At 46.5% G+C, this 21,172-nt stretch overlaps 8 protein-coding genes across 8 annotated transcripts; 4 read left to right on the top strand and 4 right to left on the bottom strand.

Annotated features, from left to right (window-relative positions):
* Positions 1–396: 396 nt before the first annotated feature.
* Positions 397–1,065, bottom strand: KD926_000678 (uncharacterized protein; the record flags this gene model as incomplete). Its single annotated transcript, XM_053104485.1, has 1 exon — positions 397–1,065. The coding sequence occupies one exon, from the start codon at positions 1,063–1,065 to the stop codon at positions 397–399; it is 669 nt and encodes a 222-aa protein (XP_052952222.1).
* A 3,240-nt stretch (positions 1,066–4,305) lies between these two features.
* On the top strand, positions 4,306–4,695 carry KD926_000677 (transferase; the record flags this gene model as incomplete). The annotated part of the gene is made up of 1 exon (XM_053104484.1): positions 4,306–4,695. The coding sequence occupies one exon, from the start codon at positions 4,306–4,308 to the stop codon at positions 4,693–4,695; it is 390 nt and encodes a 129-aa protein (XP_052952221.1).
* A 1,269-nt stretch (positions 4,696–5,964) lies between these two features.
* KD926_000676 (uncharacterized protein) lies at positions 5,965–6,945 on the top strand (the record flags this gene model as incomplete). Its single annotated transcript, XM_053104483.1, has 1 exon — positions 5,965–6,945. One exon carries the CDS (start codon positions 5,965–5,967, stop codon positions 6,943–6,945), a length of 981 nt encoding a protein of 326 aa, XP_052952220.1.
* Positions 6,946–10,296: 3,351 nt separating this feature from the next.
* On the bottom strand, positions 10,297–11,582 carry KD926_000675 (putative integral membrane protein Pth11-like; the record flags this gene model as incomplete). Its single annotated transcript, XM_053104482.1, has 6 exons — positions 10,297–10,565; positions 10,618–10,688; positions 10,743–11,116; positions 11,164–11,231; positions 11,297–11,333; positions 11,385–11,582. The coding sequence occupies 6 exons, from the start codon at positions 11,580–11,582 to the stop codon at positions 10,297–10,299; spliced, it is 1,017 nt and encodes a 338-aa protein (XP_052952219.1).
* Positions 11,583–13,468: 1,886 nt separating this feature from the next.
* Positions 13,469–14,257, top strand: KD926_000674 (pyridoxine 4-dehydrogenase; the record flags this gene model as incomplete). The annotated part of the gene is made up of 3 exons (XM_053104481.1): positions 13,469–13,651; positions 13,881–14,126; positions 14,195–14,257. 3 exons carry the CDS (start codon positions 13,469–13,471, stop codon positions 14,255–14,257), a joined length of 492 nt encoding a protein of 163 aa, XP_052952218.1.
* Positions 14,258–15,586: 1,329 nt separating this feature from the next.
* KD926_000673 (uncharacterized protein) lies at positions 15,587–16,192 on the bottom strand (the record flags this gene model as incomplete). The annotated part of the gene is made up of 2 exons (XM_053104480.1): positions 15,587–15,775; positions 15,830–16,192. 2 exons carry the CDS (start codon positions 16,190–16,192, stop codon positions 15,587–15,589), a joined length of 552 nt encoding a protein of 183 aa, XP_052952217.1.
* A 1,505-nt stretch (positions 16,193–17,697) lies between these two features.
* KD926_000672 (uncharacterized protein) lies at positions 17,698–19,875 on the top strand (the record flags this gene model as incomplete). The annotated part of the gene is made up of 1 exon (XM_053104478.1): positions 17,698–19,875. One exon carries the CDS (start codon positions 17,698–17,700, stop codon positions 19,873–19,875), a length of 2,178 nt encoding a protein of 725 aa, XP_052952216.1.
* Positions 19,876–20,426: 551 nt separating this feature from the next.
* Positions 20,427–21,172, bottom strand: tyr1 (tyrosinase; the record flags this gene model as incomplete). Its single annotated transcript, XM_053104477.1, has 3 exons — positions 20,427–20,570; positions 20,626–20,896; positions 20,946–21,172. Coding segments are annotated over 3 exons (564 nt in total), but the record flags the coding sequence as incomplete, so codon positions are not given.

The raw sequence follows: 21,172 nt of genomic DNA, 5'->3' as shown, positions 1-21,172 counted from the left end.
ATATTAAGTAAAGCTGCAGAGGCGGCATCGAAAGTTACGTATACAGAATCTAGAATTATATTACTTCCAGTAGCAGTTATATTGCGATATTTTGATCTTTCTGGATAGAGGTTGGGCGTTAATAATCATATTAAATAGAGATAGTTGTACAGGCAGCTTAGCTTTATTTTCTTCGGGAAAGTTAATAAACTAGCTTGAAGAAATTGTATTTGTATCAGAGGTGCTAGCGGCAGTTTCAGTTACTGCAACTGAAATAAAGCCGGTAATTTCAGCTATTTCAGCTAATAGTATTTCTAGATCGATAGAAATTAAAGAGTATTGGCTTGCATTTAGTCGGCCGACCTTCCTCAGTACATTTATTACCCGATACGAGGTCCAGCGGGAGCTTCGCTCGACCTAGCAGTTGGTAAAGAAAGTAAAGATAGCCTCTTTCTGTGCCTCTAGGGCTGCGAGAGCTTCGGGAGATAAAGGCAGAGAAACGAATCCTGTCTTAATAGACTGGACATCTTTCAGTGTCTTGTTGTTGGTACCTAGATGGGAACGGAGGCTAGTGTAGATAACGTATGCGTCCATATTTTTGGCAAGATAGTCCGGCAGGAGGCGTATAAAGAGGCGGGAGTCAGGCTGCTGGTCAGGGGTAGAAGTTATAGTCTTTTGCTTGGCCTTAGGCCGAGACGTAGAGGGGCCTTTGGCCTTGGTTATTTGGGTGACTGTCGCGTACGTCGACTGAGCAAGACCGGAGGGGGGGCGGGATGGAGGGGGAGACGGGGGAAGAGAAGCAGGGGCAGGGGCAGGGGCAGGGAGGGTCGTAGTCAAGGTCGAAGAAACTCCGCTGATATAGGCACTGAAGTGGCGTTGGGCTATATCAGTCAGGTCGTTACTGAACGCGTCGAGCGCGCTTCGCTGGTGAGGCGCAAGCCCTGACTGGCTCCAGTGCTTGTCAAGAAAGATTGCTATCGGGCTAAATATCCTCTGGCCTTCGGTAGCCCTAATAGAGGCTGCTGTAGTTATCTCCAGTAGAGCGGCTTGTAGAGGGCCGTCTGGTTGGGAGTTGAGTGTTGCCATCGTAGCAATACGTGTCTCGTAGCGATCGGGTTTGGTGAGGCTGGCCGTGGACTGGCGTCCCTGGTCCCGGGCCCGGTGCCCTGTGTGAGAAATAGATATGAGTATTCGAAGAGCTCGAGGAATCTGTAGGAACGATAGGATGACTATCGGCCTTAGGATCGTGGTCGTGTTGTGTAGTTTATGGAGGTGAACCTTTCGGAATATACCAATGTGTTCGTTCTTGACCGCGTCCAACTGCCGTATAATGTCGTTCCAACATACATTATTGAAGTCTTTTCCAAAAAAAAAAAAAAAAAAAAAAAAAGTAGCACGTCCCGTTTATTTCATGAAATTGGAAATTATCGCTCTGGGAAACATAAGTACATACAAAGTAGCAGAAGCCATCAAGACTCATAGTCAACGTAATCCACGGCCGAGTTGCGCACACGACCGTGTTGCGCACCTCCGCCGCCACCTCAAAATATTCAACTACAACACTTCTTCAACGCGTCATTATCCATTTCCATCAAATAAAAATGCCTCTTACTAATGAAAATCGAATTTAAACGGCTATATTAGCTATTCAAAGTAAAAAGATCCAATCAAAACGAGAAGCTACATCTACAATTGGAGTATCTGAAGCCACTCTTGGCAATCGGCTTAAAGGAATGAAATCACGGTCAGAAACACGCGCCAGTGGCCATAAATTAACAGATTTTGAAGAGAAGACTCTTATGAAGCGACTGCTTGATGCAGATAAACGTGGCTTTTCAATTCGGCCAGAGTTTCTACGTGGAATGGCGCAGATTTTGCTTCAAGAACGTACACGCGATTCTACTGCAATCCTTGGAGTCAACTGGGCTTATTCCTTTGTTAAATGCCGTCCTGAACTACGTTCAAGATACAATATAAGAATTACATATCAGCTGGCAAAGCAGGAGAATCCAAAGATAATAAGACCATGGTTTGAGACTGTACGCGAAGCCATTCAGGAACATGGCATACATGAAGATGATATCTGGAACTTTGATGAAATTGGCTTTGCAATGGGGCTCTGTACAACCTCAAAGGTTATTACTGCAGTGGATAGAAGTGAATGACCTCGCACAGTTATCCAAGGAAACCGCGAATGGGTTACAATCATTGAGTGTGTGAGCTCTAAAGGAATTTCTATCCCGCCAGTGGTTATCTTGAAAGGGAAAGAACATCAGGCTCCTTGGTATCAAGAGCCTAATCTTCTTCAAGATTGGAGACTTACTAATAGCGCAAATGGCTGGACAACAGATGAGATAGGTCTTCGCTGGCTGAAAGATATTTGAGCCTTATTCAAAACGCTACACAACTGGCGCGAAGCGATTACTCATTCTTGATGGCCATTCAAGCCATCAAAATGCTGAATTCAATGATTTTTGTCCAGAGAACGCAATTATCTGTCTTTGTATGCCTCCACATACATCTCATCTTCTTCAACCACTGGATGTTGGTATTTTTGGACCACTTAAACGCGCGTACGGCAAATTAGTTGAAGGCATGATGAAGGCTGGAAACAACCATATCGGCAAATAGGATTGATGATCAGCAGCGAAATTAGATTGAATAGGTTGCAGTATTTGTGAGGTGACTATCAGCTGTGTTAAATTTTTATAGGGTACTTTCTACTCACATCCCAAGATGCCCTACAATGAGACGACCGGAAAACATAAACTACTCTTATGATTCATGTTAGGCGGCCCAGGATTATATTCGAGTTTGCAGCAGCTCTTATTCAATCCACTTTATGCAATTCCTGGCTGTGCGGTGAGGGCGAAGATGTTCTGGAAGCTATAATAAGGTGGTGATTTCTAAGGGATAGACCCGTGAATGAACGTTGCTGAGTTGTTATGATAGCGATATGAGGGCTCATTAGTGCGCCCTGTGGATGTTGTGAGCGTTCAATTTGAGTAGTTGCTGATAGGAGGTGCTGGTTTTGGGATGAAATGCGTTCTTTTTCCCAGTTCTCGACAGCATGAGAGGAGGATTTGGTATCCGGATGATTAGGCCCTAGCACTGTGGTGCGTAATTGGAAACATTTCTCCATTAGGGTCAATGAATCTTGAAGCATCCCCTGAGATTTCAGGGTATAGGCAAGGTTTGCCATGCTGTTCAGAGTGTCGGGATGCTCAGCACCCAGCACTGTCTTCCTTGTCTCTGACATTTACCTCCAGCTTCTCCGCTTCATTCCATCGTCCCTGCTTCCGGTAGGTTGAAGCCAGGTTCGCTATGCTGGTCAGAGTGGAGGGATGCTCAGCACCATATTTCTCCTGATCCATTTGCATAAACTGGTCGTATAGCACCTCCGCCTCACAAAATCGTCCATCACTACCAAGACAATCCGCAATTTTACCCATTATATAAATGCAGTCTGTTTGGAGCTCCTTGAACTCCTTGCACCGAACAAGGGCTAGAGCATGAGGAAGGTATTCTCGCCATAGCCCTCGATTGCTATAGTGATTACTAGGGAAGACCTCATGCATTCGATTCTTCACCTTCTCAACCCAATGACCAAACAGTCCATTCTTTTTAAGCCAGTTCCGCGAGGCAATGTGCACAAGTCTACACATTCTCATGTCCGTATCGTGAGTACTAATAAACGAGTATGCATTCAGCAACCCCAAAGCATCTATTGTTGGTTTTTTGGCAGCTTGCGATGGGAGGAGAGACTGGGGAATGTTGGGCGTAACCGTCGGATCCGCACTCTCTCTTGGCAGCGGAACGGAAGGCTGCCCTGGGATATTCACAGCCTCTGTTCTATATTGAGGAAAAGCCCAAGATACCAAAAAGCACTTCAGAGCCCGTTGTCGCTCTACAGAAAACACCTGAACCGCCCGTTGTAGGGCTCATGCTTCGATTCTTCAGCAGTGATCTGGTGGCTTTGAAGTCTCGAGCGTCGAACCCCCCAGGAAGCTGGGTCTCGACCTTTGGAGTTCTGACGGTTTATCTCTACTAACTCGTTTACCAAACGCGAATTCAATATCTGATATCTCGTGGATATTTCAATCAGTCAGCAGCGTCGAAGATTTCCCCGGGGCTCTGGGCCTCCCTGAATGTCCATGGCAAAGAACGTCTGGATTAATCGCCAAGGTACTTTCCTAACGCAATTCACGCTATCTGTATGAATGCACCTCACGAAATGCTGGCCAATGGGGATCTCCGCGATGTAGCAGCCGCCGTTCACAACATGATAAGATCAGAGGACAGGGAGCGCATTTTACAGACGACAAGATGGATAGCAGCGCAGCCCGACAAAGGGTTGATCAGGTGAACTGCGCATTTGGGAATGGCAATTTTACTGCCAGCCAATGGTCGAAGTTTTTTACGTACAGTGGAATGCACTTTGTGGTTGATCGGAGCGGGATGCCAGTTCACCCGAATTTACCCTTTACTGAGATTTCGCGCGTGGATGGCTTTGCTATGATCTTGTCTTCAGAAGAGATCGTGGAGAGAGTTGCTAGCACAAGTGCCTGCCCAAGCCTTGATCTACCGAGTGCTATAGATGTCAACTTGACTTTGAGCGAGCCCCAATGGGATATTTGGACACAAACCCTGATTTTCGACGCCTCTATCGCTAGCCTCCTGTCCAACGAACAACACGAATGCAGACCGGAAACTTGACGTAGTCCACCTCCAGTTGTTCGATGTTTCTATAAACCGAATATATGTAACTATACGTACTTGATTTTCTAGGACGACTGTAGACTTCCTCTTCGGGAGCTCAGTGAGTATTTCATATCACAGATCACCGCTCTCTGAGCACTCACCCCCATCTATTTTGTGCGGGTTTACTTTTAAGAGAAACTTAGGCATGTTCCTATGGAAAACGTTAATCGGATAGCCAAAATCTCGCTATCGGGACAACATTCTCCTATAAATGATCACGGACTTAGATTACGTCCGTGTACCTTAGTACCGGAAATTATAACATATTAAGTGTACAGTTATAAAACAATAAATTACTGCCGATCTTCCGCTGGACGAGCTGACCGGACATATCTGTATGGCCGTTATCCGGTCAGCGTTAAGATCTATCTACCCCGTGGTGCCGACTGATAGGTTTAAGGGTGAAGGTTTAGGGCTATTTGCAACCCAGACCAGCCCGGTTCGCTTAGAAAGTTCTACGCGCGCATTAGTTAGTTGTTCTAACTCCTGTCCCCGCATGTTCTCAGTCCTGTCACCCGCTACATGGCCTGTGACCTCCCAGTTCCCAGTTCCCAGTAAGATGGGCCATTATTTGACTAAATGTAGTATATAGTTATGCCCGGGGTAGAATTAGGTAAGTGAAGCCATGTGTATAAAAGGAAGCTAGCCAGGGCTTAGGAAAAGGAAGAACAGTGTCTTGACTGCTGCCCCTGGCTCGCGTCCAGGAGGTGACGGCCGCCTTGGGGGCCGTTCTGAAAGTGGAGCCTATACTCGTATTTATTCCTGATGCAATGGCCCCCTGGTAGCCAAGACACTCTGCAGATCTAACAGGCCCTGGACAAGCAGACTTGGCCTTTTGCGCTTGGCGTGTCCTTTTCCTAAGGCTGTAGCACTAAACGTTTAACGCGGATCTTATTGAAGATCGTGCCTATTCTACATACACGGTTTGAAACAGCCCCCCCCCCCCCCCCCCAAATCAGGTCGGCCTCCGTCTTCACACCGTCTTACTCCGTGCCCTAATAGCCATCCCAGACTGACAATCGGCCCATTCATGGGATCAAAGATATAAGAATTAGATTGATTGCCGTGTAGCTGCAGTCTCTCATCACTCATTCTACATTCACTCTCATTCAGTCTTTCGTTCTTTCGCTTCAGATTCCGTCTGATTCAGTCATTCTTTATTGATTCTATACTGGTATAGATCGTCACTCTCTACTACGCCTCGTGCTCTAAGATCCAATCAACATGCGAAGCGTCATTGCCGTTTCCCCCGTGGCGGCCCTTCTGGCCACCCTTTTCCTGCTGCTGCGCGTCGCCTCCGCTGTGCCAGTTACCACCGAGCTGGTCCCTATCGCCGCACCCGAGGGCAACGAGCTTGCCATACGGGCCCCTACCCAAAAGAACAAAGAAGTGATCTCGGTCCCGTTCTACGTCGCCAAGATCAAGGAGCTGAATATCGCCGCGGGCAAGACCTGCCTGTTCTACTACCGCCTGAGCGGCGTAAAGGGCGAAGATACTGCTCGTAAGTGGTACAAGGATAACGTGCCCGCGAAAAAGGGCTTCCTTGGCCTTAAGTCGACGAAGAAGGACCCCGTCACCTACAGGAATGCTGGCGACAAGTTGTTTACCTACCGCAATAACATGCCCAAGATGGTGTCCACGCCTCCGAACATGATGAATGATAAGACTGCCGGTAATGAGATCACATCTGACTGGCTCGCCAGCGGTCTCGTCTCCCAGGCCCTGGCTGAGAGTTGCGAAGGCGATGTCTACTTCTTCACGACAGAGGACACAAATTGGAAGGAGGAGTACCCATATAGCTCCCCCCAAAGCAACTTCTGGTGGGACTTTGAGTGGCCCGCTCTCTTAAAGAACAGCAAAGTCAGCAACATCTACCAGATTGATCCCAAGACCAAGGAGGTCCCTAAGGAACCTATCTACACGAATGGAAAGGTGGCCAACAAGGAGTACCAACCCGACAAGAACCGTCCCCTCGCGACTGGCTGGGAATACGACCCCAACAAGACCGAGACTGGTGCTCAGCCTGCCACCACCACCAAGGGTGGCGATGCAACTCAGACCAACCCCGGTACCCAGCCTACCGGCAAAAATGGCAACAATGGCAACAATGGCAACAATGGCAACAATGGCAACAATGGCAACAATGGCAACAATGGCAGTGGCAGCAGCAGCCGCGGCGGAAAGAAAAGCGGCCACAAGAACTAGACGTCCCTCTGCGCCTGACATCCGTTGTACACTGGCAAACAGGGCGAGAGTATACGTGTTGACGTCTTATGCTGCACCCTAAACTGACTGTTTGAGTATAGTTGCTTGGATAGCCCGTTTTCTTCTGCTATTCATGTATTGTCTATTAACTTTGTGGTTTTTGCCTTGATTCAGAATGGGAGGGGGGTTGAATGTATTTATTCATTTCTCAGCCTTTGAGACTATCCCTAATTTCAGAATATGTACTCTATATGTAACAGCCTGCTTATGATTATGGTATGCCGTCGGTCTGGGTGATACGGTAGATTGAGAAACAAAGAAAAAACAAGAAGATGCCAGGTGAAGAGTACCTTTCTGACAGACCGAAGAAGAGTGTATCTCATGCTTTTGTCATTAAGAATGTGCAAGTGTCGTAGCAGCTCATTTTTATGATGGGTGATCCTGATGCCCGCTCTGAGTACTATATGAATGTATTCCTGGGTTTTTGGCAAGGGACATAGATGTCATAATGAGATAAAAAAGCAAGAAACACGAAACTCGGCAACTAAGGAGGGCAAATAGTTGTTATGCTGCTGTGTCTGGAGTAATAACACTTAGGGCTTGGCACATCACCTGGTTGAACAGCAAACAAGTGACGGCCTTCAACTGGGGGACCTGAACTTGACCTTGGATAGAAGAGCAACCATATGATCCTTGCAGGGCCAGGATTAATGAGTTAGCCAGAGTTATAGAATATTATAGAAAATTAACTGTTTGAATGAGTAACAAGCTTAGTATGTTAACTGCTGCAATCTGCTGAAAATCGCCGAAAATCCCAAGGTCACATGTAGTCTGCTATAATTTATATAAAGGGAATCGAGGTCCAGCCAAAATAATAGCCCAGTGATTTTAATCTTTTATTTAACATTCTACAACACACTCTGAGTTAACATGTATTTTTAATCTCCATACCCAATCCATTTTACACTAGTTAGAGTACAATGTATTGAGGCTACTTATTTAGGGCACTTGGTCTTCCGCTTATACTGTGCTCAGTAGTTATCTCAGGCCGCTTAGGGGTGCTCAGGGCATGCTCAGGTCTACTCAGTGAGCAAAAAATGGCAAGGGGCGAGCACCAAAACGGAAAGGGAAAGCTAACACCATGGCTAGAAATTCCGTTAGATATGAACAGGGTATCAGTGAAGAAATGTTGTGCTTTCCCGTGACCGTAATGCAAATCGCTTTACGCTAGGGCTTGAGAAATTTAGCTAGAGGCAAGTCTGTTGATAGTTTAACTTCCTGATAAAATGCTCTAAGACTCCTCCCTTTCGGAAAGTCAGGAAACAATCTCCAGAAGTCCAGGCACCCAAGGTATTCCGCATGTTCCGGTGTACTATCACCTCGGACGCACCAAGAAATGCGGTATTGCCCCATGTTGAAGTTGGCCGTATCCATGATCTTGCTAGGGTGATGCGCGCTCTCGGGGTTTGCGGCAAGTCTCTTTGGGTCAGTTGGCGGCCGCCGCCGGCCACCTTAACTATGTAGTTGATTACAAACAACAGCTATGAAGGAGAACCTAAACCTATCGCGGATGAGATCTATACAAAGGTTCAGATCTAATAGTTATCACTTGCTCCCATTCTATCCAGATCGATGTGCTTTAAATTACCACGGCCCCTACTCCAATGTTAAGAATATATCGTTTCGCACAATAACTACCTAGATCATGTCAGCCCACACAGTTGGAGTATATCCCGCCTCAGGGGGTATTGGAGGGAGTACAGTGAACAGTCTCCTTACACGTCTCCAGTACAGGCACCAGAAATGATCATGTTGAAGTGGTAGAATGAAAGGTTTTGAAGAAGCGCTACCCCGTGTATTCGTCCGATTACTGCATTGAATCGATAGTTCAGCAACGAGCGAGCAGCCGATACTTCCTCGGGGAACCCTGAGTGAGTGGTGTTTGGCAGAGCCCAGTCACAGAATCTGATCTGTTCCATGCACTTTTGTTCGATCTCATCAAAAACATGCAACAGTATTTGGGGATTGGTCCAGTTCTGTTTCGTTGTTTTCAGACTCTAAAAGAATGAAACTTACTGTGGCCCACTGGATTTGAAAAATAATCCTGGGTGAACAAGGACGATGCTTAAAGAAATTTTGGTAAACGTGAATATGGGGAGCCATGCAATCGAGTGCTTCCTGCAGTTGATGAACTGGTCTTGACAATAGTCCATCTAGGATGATATCTTGGCTGAAAAGGCGACATGGGTTAAACAAGCAGTCAAATTGTCTCAAGGGAACGGCAATTGCTTACTCCTTGTCGAGACTGCTCGCTAATTCTTGGCTCACCAGATCTAGGAGAGGAGTCATGCAAGTTGAGGAGCTGCGAGGAATTGTAGCACCGAATATTCGATCTTTGCCTAGGGCCGAGGCGAAAAAGTGTTGAAATTCAAGGACAGAGTCAAACACGGTCTTGTCGGCTACTGCACGTATTTCTTGAGCGGTTTCTGGACTCGCGGTCGACTCTGAGGCCAAGTGGTCCTTGATCCGATTGTCGAAGAAGGGGGGAGGGGGAGCTGAGCTCTTTGTTTTGCGTAGTGGAATGATACTGGGCAGAATTTGACTGTCGATCTGTCTCGTTTTCACCGCACTTGAAGGCTGGACGACCCAAAGTCGAACGCTCAATAACGCCCTCAAGGGCTAAGGAGCGACAACGCTCGCAGGACTTATCCGGAGTTTGCGGGGTACCGAGAGGGCCCAGCTCATTTATATCGGGCAGGTTGCATTTGATCTTTCTAGGCCTGCACTCCTGACATATCAAACGAGCATATCGACCCCTGGTTCCACGTTCGGGTTTTGAGTTGGGCATGTCGGGTTCACGACTGCAGTCGGGTGAGATATTGGGCAACGAGTACAGACTACTCAACCATGAAGCAGTATGACTCCGCTGAAGAAGAAAACAAAACTTCCAGCGTGACGTACTGTTGTAAGATTATGGCTGAGTGGTGCAGTCCTAAGTTGTCGTCGGTTTGGCCCCCACCTCGATTTGTCATGAGTGATGATTATCAGGCTGAACATGCTCGGCTTCAGCCAATTACCGAGTCCCTGAGGTGAAACGGGACGGCATATCCATATCCTTAATCTGTTTTCATTTTTTGGTTCTTCGATTTTGGGCCTGTGACCTGCGAGGCGGATGGAAAAAGATGCCAGTCTCTAAAAGCTTCGTCAACTTTCAAATGCGAACGAGTGACCTCATTCTTTACCAACCAAGCAATTTCTTTTTTATTCAACCGATATCAAAAAGTAGAAAGTCTGTGTAGGATTATAAAACCTAACCTGTGGCCATTGTGTAATATTACAAAAAGCAAAGCCCTAGACTTTCTTATCCTGAATCGAAACACTATGCTGCATATAAATTCCGTCCTGGAGTAAATAAGGGTCCACCACGGTGCTTTGAGTCGAGAACCCTTGCGACTCTTTGGTCGGCTTCTTATAATGTCCCGGTGACGTTGATTGTCGAACCTCCGTCCAGAACTTGCGTCGACCGAGTCGGAAGAGCGGGCGAAAGCTGGACATCGATGCTGCGGTAATGGCCACTGCCGCCTCGGTGCACGTCCACGCTGCCATTGGAACTTGGTTGACTTTGCAAATATGGTTAGCGATCTGATGGCTAGATAGGATAGGAAGACGTACAGGTAATATCGGGTCCGGAATGGGTAAACTGAATCATGGCCACGAGGCGAACAATGTCGAAGATCAGAGTTCTAGATGCCATTAGACGTCTCCAACTGGGATGCAAAGTGTTGAAGAAGCCTTACAAACAGCCAACCAGGAACACAAATGACAGCAGGACTCTCTGCTTTTTGGAAATCGATAACGACCATACTGGCTTCAGTGGTATTACGAGTAGAATCACATCGCTCAAGATGTTTGGAATCTGCTGTGTATAGAACAGTTTCGCAGGCTCGATACATTGGCCGTCGAGTGTCGGGATCCAAAACTTTTGGACCGGGATACACTGCATAACACTCACAATGTAAACAGCGAATGTCCATAGGATGACGAATAAAGCGACGATGTTGACTGTGAGAACCATGCTATGAGTAGAAAAAAGCCGCTTATATAGAGCGAGGATAGATAGCTTCGTAAACATTATGGCAGTCGTATAGATGAATGAGTTTGACCATCCAATCTGCTTCACATTAGCTACATCGTTTCGGTCAAGAAATGGAAACAGACCTTCAGGTAGACAGTGAGGTGGTCTGGAGGAATCATCTCCAAGTGAGACCCCATGCCGTTGAATAGAACTGAATCCGAATTAGTACACTATAAAGCCTAGTCATATCAGATCGCCAAGACAGGATGTGCTTACGAATGGCAGTTCCGATCGAGCACCCATATTTGAAAAGCTATGATCGATCAACATGCGTCATGCAGAAACCACGAGAGATGATGCACACCAGAGCTATGAGAATCAGATAATCGTCTAGAAATAAACCGGTACCGGTGATTCGTCTTGCCACGAGTCGAAGGACAACGGCAACCGTCGAGACGATGAAGGCGAAATACAAACTCACGATGATCGTGCGGCGTAGGTTCTCATTGGGGTGCTCGAAGTCCCCTGGAGCGCCACTATCTGACACTTCACTCAAAGACATCGTGGATAAGTTAACCAATCAGCCAGCTAAGTGAGTCGAATAGGCGAGAATGTGGAAGAAAAATGGCAATGTGGGATGCAAGTATTTGGAATGAAAAAATTCAAAACGCGTCGACGACAAGAGAATGATAAATAAATTCTGAAGAGCAAGAAAAAAAGGAGTCGGCTTCCTCGAAGGGGGCATGGTCGCTACTTTGACACTTTTCTACATATCACATCGGCGTTAAAGTACGTACCCTGTAGCGGGACTGTTCCAGTCAAGGGGTTTGTTTAGTTGGTGGTATGAATTTACATCATAAGGCGGACCATTCGAGGGGGGCTCACGCTAATCTATAAGTTTGACCCTAGTGAAGGATGGAATCTTATTATTCGCATAAGGCTTTGAGGCTATTGGCATGTGTTTAACTAGATGTCTGTGTGTTAACTGCCTGGGAAGTGGGACGGGATCTAAACGATGTATATAGGGGTCGATCCCTGACCTGTCTACATATAACTAGAATAACCTCGGATAGTAGACTACAAAGGGCGAACAGGCTGCCGATCTGCGACAAATTTAGAGCTGTCGATGTTTGAACATGGGATGGATCACCCCTTCCAGATATTCGGGCCCACTGACAGACGATAGACGTTTTCTTGGCGATTTTGGCGATTTCGGCGATTCATGCATGCAAGGGAGCAAAGCCCAATATGAGATTTGCTAACTTTGCCCTACACACGTTGTCCCCAAACGGACGGTGTCACCAATGCTCGATTTAAAAGGAGACCTAAAGTCAGGGGGCTGGATTCGCACAGACCCTACCAGACCCTATCATGCAGCAATCACCGACCTTCGGGCTCAGATGCTCATTTTGAGTTGTGGCAGCGACTTGTCTCTAGGCGACAAAGAATATCCGATTTAGACCTGTCAAGTTTCGGCAGGAATCTTGCGTTTCTTGCCCCGTTCGTTAGTGCTGGTCGCTCCCGTCAAAAGGGATGATTCGTTGAAGACAAAAAGGACCCACCAAATGGTGCATCTTGCCAAGCCCTTCGATGGAGAATGCGTCCTTCAACTCACGGAGCCCTGACTCGTCCATCTACTTGTGTGGACTTGTTACCGCTTGGAGCTTGACTCTGAATTCGAATTGAGATTGTTATTTCTTCCCTGTATCAGCAGACGACGTGCAATAATATATCTCATCTTCGTACGGAAGTTCACGCAAACTAAGAACATATTCCGAACTTATATATCGACGTTATCATGAAAGATGTGTTCGAAAGCAAAACGTAACTTCTTTCCACTGAGACGAAACATTTTCAAATAATCAACTAAGCTCTTAAAAATATCGGTAGTGTGTTACAAAGAATATTTTCTGATGCAATTTTCACGGGGGAGATAGCTATAGACACATCTTCGTAATCGAGCTCTACAGATCGGAGATCGACACCAACCAACACAACTCCCGGTGCCTTGCACATTCGTGGGACGCTTTCTGCGAATCAGTCGCTAGTTATGTATTATAGTTTCTTTTTAAGTATGTTCTCCACAAATATATTTTATTGTTGCAACTGAAGAACCACCCATAAACCGCAACGAGCCTATCTCCGAATTAACCCCAAAGCCGATGTCAGCCGACGGAATAACCTCATCTTGACACTTCCATGGCGCCCGAAGCTCTATCCTAGGCGAGAATATTGCGATAACCGGTGAAGATCCGATGGTGACTGTAATATTATGTTTGGAGCTCAACAAGACTGTGGATTTCACTCTGCTGTTGCCTATTTATATCGATCCCGCCTCTCGCGAAGGAAATGAAATGACTCACGCTACAGCGCAAAACTAAGCAAAAAAAAAAAAAAAAAGGAGAAATAGCATTCACCCTCCCACTCACCGGCTTCGGCCTTCTAGGCATGACCTGGCGTCCCCAAGCCACTCCGGACGAGCAAGTGTTCGCAGCCATGAAAGCTGCCATCGCCAACGGCGCGACGATCTGGTCCCCCTTGTCCATTTACGGCATGGCCCTGAATGAGCTGACCGCTGGTCGTTCCCTCCTGCGTCGATACTTCGAAACATGTCCCGAGGGCACGTTAAAGGTAATACTGTTTTTATCCGCGCCTGCATGGACGTAAAGGCCTTCGCGTCGACGAATACCAGAGCCGAGGTACGAGCTAGCTATAGTGAATGCGCCCGCGAGCTCAGCACCGCCAAGAAGATGGATATTTTTGGTCCGGCGTGATTGGATCCCAATGTGTCTGTTGAGGAGACGGTTGGGGCGTTGAAGGAGCTCGTGGACGAAGTGAAAGTAGAAGGCGTGGGTTATAGGAGGGTGGGAGCGAGAGTATTAAGCGGGCTAATGCGGCTGTGCCGATTAAGGTGGCGGAGGTTGAGTTCTCGTTTTGGGGTACAGAAGTTCAGCATAATGGAGTGGCTGGGACATGTATGGAATTGGGGATTCCGATTCTGACATACGCACCGCTTGGGTATGGGTTTTGGACCGGCCAGGTCAAGTCTCTGGAAGATATTCTGAAGGGAGATATAAGGTTGTTGTTTGGGAGGTTTCAGGAAAAGGTTTGTCCTGGTCTTACTCTTTTGTTCGTTCGTCGGACAACCGACTAACCTTGTTTTTGAATTGGCAGAATTTTCCCAAAAACCTTGAACTCGTTGACAAAGTGAATGATTTCGCTAAGGCAGAGGCGTGACAGCTTGCTTTGGTGTGAATTCGAGCACACTCCAATACCGCAAACTGTGGGATGATCATTCCCATTCTCGGCGCCACGGCTGCTGACCGAGTGGAGGAAAATTCCAAGATGGTGGAGCTATCGACGGGGGAAAAGAAGGAACTAGATGATATTGTCGCGTCGTTTGATGTCGCTGGTGAAAGCCAGGTTCCTGGGTTGGAGCATCAGCTTTAGGGGTAACGTGCTGTTTACTACTTTAAGGAACAGTGAGAAAAGGTTTTACTGATGGTATGGTGCAAAGGTCCCTGGGAATGCGAAAGCCGTTTGGTGGACATGCCACCAACTATACCTTTCTCAGTATACCCAATCAGACATATCAATCTATTGTTACTGTACTTGACTTAGATAATATGAAACCTTGAGACAAAGTTGACCTGTATGAACTTCGAACTTTCCCTTCGAGCCTACTACAGGATGACCATATACTGCATAAGCACCGAATGGGGGCATACGAAGGCTACTTTGTTATCTCAGATAAAAGGAGAACCCTTCAGTATTTGAAAGAGAGGTACATGTAATTGAAGAGAACAGAAAATCATATTGGGATTTCTATGATAAAGCAGGTTCTATTACCTGTCCAATGCCGTTTCGCAGTTAGGGAAGTGAGAACTTGAAGTTGCCTTGAAGATTTTGAAAACAGAAATGTAGTACAACTCTCAAGCATAGAAGTCAGCGGTCCCTCGGCGTTCTGCCATTGTTCCGTCTGGAAGACAAGTCTTCTAGTTAACAATGGGGAAGCAGTTTCGGCCGAGCAGCGATGCGAAAGTTGATGATGCATAGAAAGGGAGCAAAGGTTATCAAAGATGAAGCGGCGGTTTCAAGTCTCAACGTATCCCAAATCAGTACCTCGAGGACGCATTTTCGATCCAACAATCGATCACAAAAGTGATTGAAAGGAAGCAGGGTAATTTGGTTTCTCAAAAAAAGCCAGCGCATTCCCACCAATCGGCCCATTTGACAGCTGGAGAGAGTTCTTTCCAGGCAAGATGGGGTTGTGAGTCGGTCTGACATCGTGGTTTGAGCATACCAAAAGCGCCAGAAGGTGCTTGTCTATAGCAATGATCGCAAAACAGAAGGATTAAACAGGGCAAAAGAAAAACATGATAGCACCACCGTACAGTCTCTCAGAAATTATTTTGGGTAGAAGGAAGAGACCAACAGGACATCATCACTGGACAGAGAACAGGAATACCGAGCGGATAGAAACAACCGAAACTCAAAACACAGTATCATGTACAGAAGACTGATCTTGGTTTTCAGATAGTTCACCTGCGAGAGCCTTGGTGAAAACTAGAGGAGCTGTTTGAGCGAACTCTCAAACGCCTTGTCAATATGATCAGTGATAGCATCAATGGTCTTGCTCTCAGGATCGGTAGTTTTATTCTCCAAGGCATCCGAAAGTGGAAAGATTCGCTCGTGAAGGCTTTCAAAGTTGTTGAACATGAAGTCGGACTTGTTCACCTTCTTGATAGCGTCTTTCTTAGAGAATGTTAGCACCCGTTTCATTTGACTCTGATGGAGGTGAGAATTTACCTTCGCAACCAGTTCACCAAGCATAGTCCCGAGGCTTTTCCCAAGCTTGAGATGAGCTGCGGTGATGTTCTTGCTGTCTTTGTCGTTGAAGTCTTTGGACTTGGTGACATGATCCCAGGTGGTCATGGTCAACCATTCAACGTTATAAGTAAGCGTGCGGATATGGAGTTCGTCAGTCTTGTTGTTGAATACTTTGACTGCGTTGTCAAGCGCTGTCACACCATTCAACACTTTGTCGAAGTTGTCGAGGACGGAACGAAGGCCATTAGGCTGAGTGGTTTGAAATGGAGCGGCATGGATGAAATTGACCAAGAAAGTGAGAAGAACAGCAATGAGAACAACGGGGTTCATCTTGATCGCCATGGTGTGGGAGAGGATGATAACGAGGTGCGGGAGACCTGGGAGACCCTAGTGCGGAAACAAGTCAGATATGGGCTTGAAATTACATGTTTGCAAGAGGTCCTTACTTGAAGAGGAGAGGTATGGAGGATAGAATGGTGTGGGATTCTGAAGAGAGGAATGGGGGAGAGAAGGAGGGAAAGAGTAGGAGGGGATTTGAGCCAGTATTTATGTGATCGTGGAGGCTGCTGAAGACGGTCGGGTATTGCCTGGAGAGCGCAGATTCACAGGGAGATCTTGGAGATTTCCAGTTATATTAAACCATTATACTAAACATAGGCACATATGTAATGTTAGAAGCAGGATTGGTGGCGAAAATCACGAAGCCTCGGCCGAAGTTGATAGTCTTGACGGGAAATCGCGGTGGATGCGGTGGATGACGTGACGACAAGCACTTGGTGATGGTGATAGCTCGGATGCGAGAACATGAAATCCCACTTCACTCTTTTATCATGGTTAATATACAGAATCTGTTCTAGTCGTATCTAAGTACGATCTATGTTTGCCGGAGCTGTGATCCATATGGGGTCTGAGAGCCTCAGTATGCGAACGGCTGGGATATCTTTGAATGAGATATCGAGCTCCTACGTTCCCAGTGTGCATAGAGAGAGCAGCCGATCCAAATGCAGAAGGTTGCTCACACAAGATTACGCGGTCAATCAGTAGCAGTGAATGTACGTTCAGCCATTTTCACTTGCTCTATGTGACTCATGAAACATAGTATATGTGCCCAACATGATTTCTCCGTGCAAAGGCTTGATAGACAGAGTGGCAGACACTGTTACCTGCTTTTATTTTTCATTACTACTCATTTCTCATGCACGAAGCCATTTCTTTCCTTCTCTGTCATTTTACATGAATTCGCTATCACGTGTTAGAGAAAACAAAAGGTAGATCAAATTCTAGCAGATAACAAATCTTCTAGACATCTCTATCTACAAATCGATCTGTTTAGTAATGTTAAAGACAACCTGAAAATTAAAGCATTTCAGTGAAAAAGCCAAGATAGTATAACCTGCACAGTAACATAAAGTGCATTCCAGGTCTCAGGAATCTTCCAATACATATTTCCTTGCACTAGTTGGCACGGATAGTCTATAGCCGTCAGTAAGATGTCACCTAGAACATGCTGTGGAGTCCCATTACAGCCTATCACAAGGCAGAATCCATACGTGAGTCTTCCGGAAAACATAGTAACAGTGTCATGCAAAGAACTAATAAGACCAGGGGTGCTACGTGTAAATATAAGCAGGAGATCTTTCATGCGCCTTCTGGTTAGTGGAAACATTCTCTGTTGATATTATCTTGTCGATCTCTAAGTTTTTATCCTACTTCCTTACTCGTCACCTTAGAATCAATCTTCGATCCACGTTCGTCAAATTATCGTGGATCTGAGGCCCCACCCCCACGAAGACCCAAAAGAATAATCGAGCATATCTCTCAATTTGGAACGAAAATCGCAAACGAAAATGCCCGAGAAGCTCAGAGATAATTTAGGACCTCATCCCGTGTACCGTGGAGACGTTGTGAAAGTCATACGAGAGCTTCATCAAGATCTATCCCGAAAGTGGAAGCTGTACGAGAAAGAAATCCGGGAGACGTGGCAGCGATGCGACAAACGCGAGCGACAAGGGATCCTGATCGGGCAGAAGGCTGGAGGATTGGTTCTCGATAGCTACGAGGACGAGTCGAGGGGTGAGATGGGCTTCTTGATTCCTGAATGGAATCTCCAAGACCTCGCAGATCCTGATTCTGATCTACTTCTCGATCTGATCCAACATCGGGCAACTAACTGGCTGAGCGACCAATACTTAATGGGGTCTAACAATGAATTGGGGGATGAAAAGCACATTCTTGAGATCATTGAGTGTGGCGATACGCCGTACGAGGAACTGGAAAATGAAAACTTTAGATGCTTTGCCTCTGAGTATCATTATGGAGAGCCGGTCCATATCCCTGAGCACCAGCGCCATGGACCAAAGGGCAAGGATCTACCAAGGTGCACTCAGCCGGAAATCATTGGTAACTTCATATTGGCTCGCCAGATGCACTTTCTTCAGATGATGAATCTGGTGATTTGGGAAATGCTCGCCTTGCATTGGAAACGCGAGAAAGCTGGGGTATACCGAGAAAAGCCACAGGGACCGGGAACGGCGGCCCTGATCGCTTTATGCATCAGAGAGAAGAATCCAAAAATTGACATGTCGAGACTGGCTGATATGGCCTCTGACAATAAGAGATCTCTGGACGATTGGGCCTGGCTTTGTCGGACAGACCCTGAGTACCTCATCGACATGATTTACATCTGGTTCTTGACTCAACCGGGGCTCATTGCTGACGCCGACGATCTTTTACTTCCTACGATGCATGACAAAAACGTCTCCAGCTGCCTGTTTGAAATGTTACATACATTCGTCCTCAATACCGCCATATGGGACTACATCACACGTCTTCTCCGCGCACTCGCTGATGCCAAGGACAACGATCGATTCTACCGTACCGCGATTCTGCAAGAGTTAGTGAACGTGATACATTTCGAGTATGAGCGATCGCAAGAGTTGCTCAAACGCTACACGCAACGCAGTATTGGCCACGGGCATTTGAAGCGAGTGGACGGTCCCAATCATGCCAAGCCTCGTGTCGTCTTGACAACGGAACCTGCTAGGCTCACAAGGTCAAATCCAATCGCTCACTATATTCTGCGTCTGTACCAATCTGAAACAAAGGTCGCGGACGCAGGTTACTGGCTCCAGAAAATATTTAGTCTTTATATTTCGAAAAATGAAAGGGTCAAGGTGGATGATCTCGCAGGACGCGAAGTTTTGCATGAGCTTGCGGTAGTTACCGGCCTTTTCAGACACTTGAAATCTTTGGTCCAACTGCCCCCCAGCAATCCCCGAAAAGGTCGGAAATACATCAATCGCGTGAAAGCAATGAATCCTGAAATCGAATCTATCAAAGAGAGCCTAGATTTGTCGGAGTTGGCGGTTCCGCCGGACCGCCTTCGATGCCCTGGAGTCACCTTTAAAGCTCTTAACAAGGTTGATGAGGTGATTGAGAGCTACACCGGCACAGATCTGGCAAAGCTATATGAAGAAGTTAACGAAAGCTGCTTCCAGGAGATACGTCGAACATGTGACGAGAAGAAGGCGCAAGCGCAGAAAGAACGAGAGTCGATCACTTACAGATTTCCCATGTTTGAAGCTTCCTCCAAGGACGTGACTGTCAGGAAACGAAAACAAAAGCCCAAGACACGACCGACAGAGTGTCCAGTCCAGGCCTCTACAGAGCAAACCTACCTTCGGGGACCCCGGAGAGTTCTTCCTCAGATACCGGTCAAAGTTGATATCTTCAAAGTTAAGCCCGAATCATATGAAGTATTCACAACGTTGCTTTCAAGGACCGAGCCTCGCGGATCTCTTTCTTGGATGGCTTTCTCGGCGGCAATGACTGATGTAGGATTCTCTGTGGACCACAAGTATGGATCCATTGTTACTTTCGAGCCTCAAATCTTTCTCAGCCACCTAAAATCATTTACATTTCACCGACCTCATGAATCTCACATTGAGGGATTCCGTCTTCTTTGGTTAGCACGTCGCCTGAAACGAGTCTATGACTGGAGTATTGACTGCTTTGAAGTTGTGTGATATGACATGCATTCTTCATTCTTCAATCATTACGCCAGCAGTTGATTGCTGGTTCGAGTTCTATACTGATTCAGGATTTATTTACACATGTTTATGGTTTTGTCTTTCCTCCTCATATCAGAATGTGATTGTTTTGAGGTCATGAAAAATCTATACTGTTTTTTTCGTATAGGTGAACTCCAGCACTCTCTAAATATTTTTCCTTAGCTCATTTTACATTGTAACATTTCTTCATTCTTCCCTTCTTTTTTTATTGGTGGCTGGAGTTCTCTTGGGGTGTCCGAGTGATTTTCCGCATAACTACCAGGCTTTGTAAGCAGCTATGTCAGAAACATCAATCAGCCCCTTGAGGAAGTATCATTTTTCTACATGCTTTGCTTGGAAAGCTAGGCGAAGGAACCCTGATTCGAGTGCATAACTGTTTTTAATTTTCGTTTTGATGAAACGGGCACGCGATTATGCGCGAGGAACAATTGGCCGATAGAATAGAACAACAAAGGCAATCAGTCTGTGAACGACAGAAGAGAGAACTTTTGAGCTATAACTAGCTTCTAAGTAGAGGGGACAATCTCTGCTTGTTTCCCATCCTTGATAGGCACATAAGTCAAAGGGTCTCTAGGGTCTGGTCGCACGGGGTGCTTATAGAACGACCTGTTAGCCTTGTGAAGCTTGATCTTGACATCCATTGATACTGCCTGTATATAAATTCGTCAGCAGCTTTCCACGCAACATAGTGAAGCTGAAGCTTACCCGTCCTAAGGTGTTCAATACCACGTATCTAGGCTGTGGTACTTCAAGTTTGTTCCGGATAAAGTGGCGAGCGGCTATGGTAGCCGGAACTTGTGCAATACTTTTCACACCTTCCTCGGCCTGCTTTTTGCATTTTGGGCAATTTTTCAGGGAGCCGCTAAAGTTGTAGATACTGCCAACAAACCCCTGTGAGCCTGGTCCACCGTATGAACCTACTGATACTTCGCCCAAAAAGACATTAATGGTATAGGGCGAGCCACCCAAAGCATATCTGTCCCAGTTAGTACCTAATTACAGGTGGCAAAAGGGATGTGACTTACCGGTCATAGACGAGAGTAATGACATAATCATCTCTTTCCTTTTCATCGTCGGTCTTGTTGTTGGGATCAGGGATGTGAGCATACTGATCTCGGACAGGGCTTCCGTAGAGCTCGTTCAATCTCTTGAGAATAGTTTCCCGATCGGCAAGCTTATTGTTGGAACGATGTTATCAACCAGACCAGAGAGGTGGAGTATCTTGACCTAATCCACATACCGCACAGCACCT

This window comes from Aspergillus affinis (assembly GCF_023601865.1).
Source record: "Aspergillus affinis strain CMG 70 chromosome Unknown NODE_113_length_118157_cov_87_342048, whole genome shotgun sequence".
Lineage (NCBI taxonomy): Eukaryota > Fungi > Ascomycota > Eurotiomycetes > Eurotiales > Aspergillaceae > Aspergillus > Aspergillus affinis.
Note: the sequence above shows the minus strand (reverse complement) of the source record. Positions and strands in the feature narration are given on the sequence as shown.